This window comes from Pteropus alecto, unplaced genomic scaffold (genome assembly GCF_000325575.1).
Source record: "Pteropus alecto unplaced genomic scaffold, ASM32557v1 scaffold137, whole genome shotgun sequence".
Lineage (NCBI taxonomy): Eukaryota > Metazoa > Chordata > Mammalia > Chiroptera > Pteropodidae > Pteropus > Pteropus alecto.
The window spans coordinates 4,236,709-4,241,901 of NW_006440135.1; the positions used below are offsets into that span (position 1 = coordinate 4,236,709).

Here is a 5,193-nt window from a genome sequence, read left to right on the forward strand (position 1 = left end):
GGGCGGGAGGGGCCGGCGTCCCTGAGGCCTCGCCCTGGCCTGTGCACGGCCGGCCCTCACGTGGCCGGCCCTCTGCCTTCGAGCCTCTCTGGTGTCTCTCCCTAGGACATCAGTCACGTCTGATGACCACACCCTGGTCACCGCACGTGACCTCGGCTCCCGTCTTAGCGGCCCTGACCCCAAACAGCCACACAGGGAGACGGCTTCAACATGTGAACTAGGGGGACACAGTTCAGCCCTAGCAGCTGTCTCCCTCAAACCTCAGATCCCCCAGCCCCACACAGATGTGGCCGTGCCGGGGGGACGCAGGCACGGGGCTGCTGCTCTGTGAATGAGGAGCACGGGTTCCTGAGGGTGCGAGGCCGGCGTCCCCTGTCCCTGTGGCCACCCAGGTCAGCAGTGGACCTGTGCTCATGGGCTCTGCGGGGATTCACTCAGAAAGGGGACAGGCAGCCGCAGGCGCTTCCCGCTCCTCCAGAGGGGCCGAGCGTCCCCTGCCTGGCTGGGGTCCCCATGCTAGCGACTCCTGCCCCAGCCCCCAGCCCACTCTCTTTGCTCGGTGTCTCCTCCTGGGGACTCAGCCTGGACTTCCCGGGTGTCCCCCACCCCCCGGGCCCAGCTCTGCCCCAGCGGCCCTGAGGCACCCTTTCCCGTGGACTGTCCCTCGCCTGTGTCTGCCACCAAGCGCCACGTCAGGACGCCGGCTCATTCGTGCATTTCTTAGGGGACAAACAGGGACAGTTTTCCTGGGAAGGGTGGATTTGTGTTAAAGTGCTTAAGTGTTACTATTTCCCCGGTAACTTCACTTCCGGGTACTCGTTCTGAAGAAAATCAGAGACGTGATCAAAAATGCCGCGTGACCGTTTTCAATGCCGGGGTTGGTGCGACTTGCCACAGCGACGACGTGACCCAGGGAATGGCTGAGGGGGCACTGCCTGACCACGAGGCAGCTCTCTTCTGCCGTTAGGGTTGTTTTCAAAGAGAAAACGGAAAAATTCGTTCACGACGAGCGTGTGAGGCTGGTGGACGGCGCCCGGGGCGGGCTGTGCACGTCACGTAGCTTTGTCTCCGGGGACTTACGTACAGGGGGACACGTGGCGGGCACGCCCAGGTGACAGCGGTGGTGAGCAGGCCCCTCTCCGCACTGTGCCCCCATCTCCCGTCTGCGGACTGCGTGTGGCCGGTCGGCTGGCCGTGCCGAGAGCACGTCGTGGGGCGTTCGTGTCCCCTGGGAAAGGCCGCAGCTGTGTGGACGGGGACACGCGCGAGGTGTGACCAGTCACATTGACAGCAGCGGTGCAGGCCGTGTGACGGCGTGAGGTGGACACGTGCGTGTCACGGGACCCCTGTGTGTTGCAGTTACGCCCAGACCTCGATCAGAGCCAGCCTCACCTTCAGCCAGGGCTTCAAGGCCGGGAGGAGCATGCGTCGCAAGCTCTTCGGCGTCTTGGTGCTGAAGTGTCACAGTCTGTTTCTGGATCTGCAGGTGAGCACGTGGCCAGCGGGCAGCCCGCAGCCACCGGACTCGGGCCCGCTGCTCCTAGGCCACCTGTGGGGCTGCGTGGTTTATAGGTCTGGTGGTGTAGTGCGTGTGTGAGCATGCAGACATGTGGGTGTGTACATATGTATGTGAGCGTGCACATGTAGGCGTGCACATATGGATGTGTGGACATGTTCGGTATGTATATGTGGATGTGCACGTGTGCACGCAGGTGGGCATGCTTAGCATGTGTGCATGTGGGCACATGTGTGTATGGGCGGGTGTGCATGCATGTGTATGTATGGGTGCGCACATGTATAGGTGTACACGTGTGTATGTTTGCGTGCTGCGTGTGAGTGCATGTGGGCATGTATGGATATATGGGTGTGCACGTGCGCACACAGGTGGGCATGCTTGGCATGTGCGTGCATGTGGGCACATGCGTGTGTAGGCATGTTCGGCATGTGCATGCGAATGCATATGTGGGGCATGTGTGTGCATGCGTGTAGGTGTGCGCGCATGCATGTATGTGGGTTGTGTGCATGCGTGTAGGTGTGCGTGCATGCATGTATGTGGGTTGTGTGCATGCGTGTAGGTGTGCGTGCGTGCATGTATGTGGATTGTGTGCATGCGTGTAGGTGTGCGTGCATGCATGTATGTGGGTCACAGGTGAGTATGTGCACATGGGCATGTCTGGCGTATGCACGCATGTACGGGTGTGCATCGAGGGCCCCTTGCCCTGCCCCCCGCAGGCCCCCCTCTTGTTTGGTCCCGGGGCCCCTGCTCGCAGGCTCTGGGGTCCGAGGCCTTGTTGGGGCCCTTGGACGTCCTCCTGGCCAGGCCGGTATACTTCCCTGCAGCACCCCAGCTGATCCCTGACTCCACCCCAGGGGGGGAGGGGCTGCCCTTGGGGATCCAGTGGGGTTTCGTGGGAGGGACGGTGGCTTCTCGTCAGGACGCGTTCCTCTCCCTCCACCTGAGCGGGTGGGAGAGCAGAAGGCAGACGTGAACCCACATGTGTGGCCGGTGTTCTCTTCCTTGTGGCTGCAGGTGAACAGCCTCCAGACGGTCTGCACAAACGTCTACAAGATATTAAGCCTACAGGTGGGCGCCCCGGCCACCTGAGGACAGCGCCCGCCCCGGTCCCAGGCCCGCGCGGCTCACCCTCCCTGAGAGAAGGCGGCACTGGTGTATTTTCAGTGGCAGACGCTGCCTCCTCGTGCACGTTCGCACCAGCCCTGCTTTGCTGGAGGCCCTGTTCCCGGTCACCAGGAAGGCCGCATGGCCCACAGTGTCCCTATGTCCCATGCACCGACCTGTTTACCGCAGGAGGGGTTCATGGGAGAAGAGCTGAGGAGAGGGGCAGCCCGCACGTGGGGCCCAGGGGGCAGGGGATCGAGGTGCGGCTGGCCGGCCACAGCCCCAAACCTGTGCCCCCCTCGGCCGGTGCTGAGGCCCCACTGTGCTTCTGAAACACCTGCTGTCTGCAGGGGTCGTGGCCACCTGCGGGGGCTGGTGGGGGCTGCACAGTCGCACCGTCAAGCTGTGCTGGTCCCCAGGCGGACGGACGTTAACCTTGCCGGTTTGGCCTCGGGACGCAAGAAGGCAGGGCGGAGGCCCGAGTTGTGGGCGGGCGAGGGGGCCGTGGTGTCCCCTGGGTGACGGGAGCCTCTGGGTCTGTTACCCAGGGCTGTCCCCTTGCGAGACGAGGTTGTGTGTCAGGAACTGGAGGGGCCCTCGGAGGACGTGCCTGTTAAACATCATCGAAGCCCCTGCCAGCCCCAGATGGCCCTGAGCTGCGGCCACAGGGGCCCGGCGTGCGCTGCTCTGGCCCCGTGGTGTCTGGGCAGTGTGGGGCCCCCGTGCTCGGCGCCTCCCGCCTGGTGTGGCCTTTCTCCCTTCCCTGCACCTTCCTCCCCACTCTCCTGTCGCATGCAGGTGGCCGAGACACCGGGAAGCATGCTAGCATCAAACAGGGAAGTGCCCACAGGCCACTAGCAGCCAAGGATGAGGTGGCTGTGGCACTGCTCGATCCGGGCCCTTGGGCTGAGGCCAGTCAGGCCAGGATCCGAGGCAGTGGGAGGCTGGCCCCTGAGGCTGTCACCTCGCCACTGAAGTCCTGCTCTGGTGTTCCGCCCGGCCTCACCTGTGTCCCCGCCATGGGCCCTCGCTCTGCGGGGTCCCGGCCCCGGACACCTGCCTGCTAGGAAGCATAGACCAGGCCATGGTGGGGCACCCTTGGGTGGCTCCACACCCAGGTCAGTCCCATGACCACGAGGGGGTAGAGTTGCCAGCTTCTCGCCCACCGGTCAGCGTCGGCTGCTTCCAGACCAGCTGGCTAGGCATGTGCGAGGCCTGAGGGCCCGGCAGGAAGGGACGTGGCCCTGGACCGGGATGGTCACAGCAGGGTGGCCGGGCATGGGGGCCTGGCAGCTGGAGCAGGACACACACAGCTCAGCTCTTCTGAGCGGAGGCTCCGGGCCGGGGTCTGTGGCGACGCAGCGTCCACCGATGCAGGCCTCACCCCACTCTGCACCCAGCAGCGCCCTCAGGACAGGGTGCTCCAGCCACTGACCGTGCTGTCCTCCCAGGCTGGCGGTATGGCCCCGACCCTGGGCCCACGGCCGGGGAAGATGCCTCCCACCTCAGCCAGGTGACCGTGAGCAACAAGTCAGGTTGCACGTTGCTTCAGGGAGGACCCAGACGCACAGGGGCCGGGCGAGGGGCCCGTCGTGTGGTCGCATGCACACAGCTGCGTGCGCTGAGCGTGGGCACACCCGCACAAGGCGCCCCACCCTGATGCGCCCCACCCCACCCAGGTTCCACGCGTGCGTGCTCCAGCTGCCCTTCAACCGGCCAGTCCGGGGCAACCCCTCCTTCTTCCTCCACGTCATCCTGGACACCGCCTCCCGCTGCCACGGCCTCCTGAAAGCCAAGAACACAGGTGCGCAGGTGTCGGGGCCCCCTGTGCTGCCGGTGAATGTGGGGTGCTCACCACACATGTCCAGCACGGAGCTGCCGCGTGCTCCAGACGCCCACGGCCGTGCTGTGGCAGAGGCTGGAGCCCCAGTCGGCCTCTCAACACCGTGGCTCTGCCGAGCGAACCGGCCACCCGCTGGCCCTGCCTCCTCCCCGCTGGCCCTGCCCGCCCCGGCTCGGTGGGCCGGCGTCCTGTGTGAGTGGGGTATGACGCGCATTTGGGATTGGGTGGCGGGGCCTCCTCTCTGTGGTGCTCAGGGGCGCTTGCACAAACAGGCCAGTGGCCAGGAGGCGGCCGTCGAACCTCCGCTGTCTCGGGCTCAGCCCTTCCCTAGCGTCTCCACCCCACGCCACCCCCGCCCCCTGCGCTGGCCTCTGCTCCACGCATGTTGTCCTACGTGGCTCCGCTCAGTCTGTCCAGGCCGTGCTGTCTGTTTCCGTGGTTGAGGTCTCAGCAGGCTTGACCGCCGTGACTTCTGTTTTCTGGAAGCTTCTCTGGAGAAGCTGACGACAGTGTCCCCACTGTCAGAGTTCCATAGAGCCGATGCTGGGGCAGCCCCCAGAGTGACGTCACCTGTGTGGCCCCTGCCCCTCGAGCCCCCGCTCCTGCTGTTAGCCGGGCCGGGACCCCAGCCTCTCCCGGGCAGGAGGCGGGGACCTCAGCCCCTCCATCCCTCAGGGATGTCTCTGGGAGCGAAGGGAGCTGCTGGCCTGTTTCCTTCTGAAGCCATGAG

The 5,193-nt window shown here is 65.2% G+C and overlaps 1 protein-coding gene across 1 annotated transcript in view; it reads left to right on the forward strand.

Annotated features, from left to right (window-relative positions):
* TERT (telomerase reverse transcriptase) overlaps nucleotides 1-5,193 on the forward strand; it is a 21,104-nt gene that overhangs the window by 14,936 nt on the left and 975 nt on the right. The window contains exons 13-16 of the mRNA XM_025050505.1: nucleotides 1,360-1,486; nucleotides 2,531-2,585; nucleotides 4,293-4,424; nucleotides 5,139-5,185. Coding sequence (XP_024906273.1) covers nucleotides 1,360-1,486; nucleotides 2,531-2,585; nucleotides 4,293-4,424; nucleotides 5,139-5,185 — 361 coding nt within the window. The remainder of the gene's footprint in view (nucleotides 1-1,359; nucleotides 1,487-2,530; nucleotides 2,586-4,292; nucleotides 4,425-5,138; nucleotides 5,186-5,193) is intronic.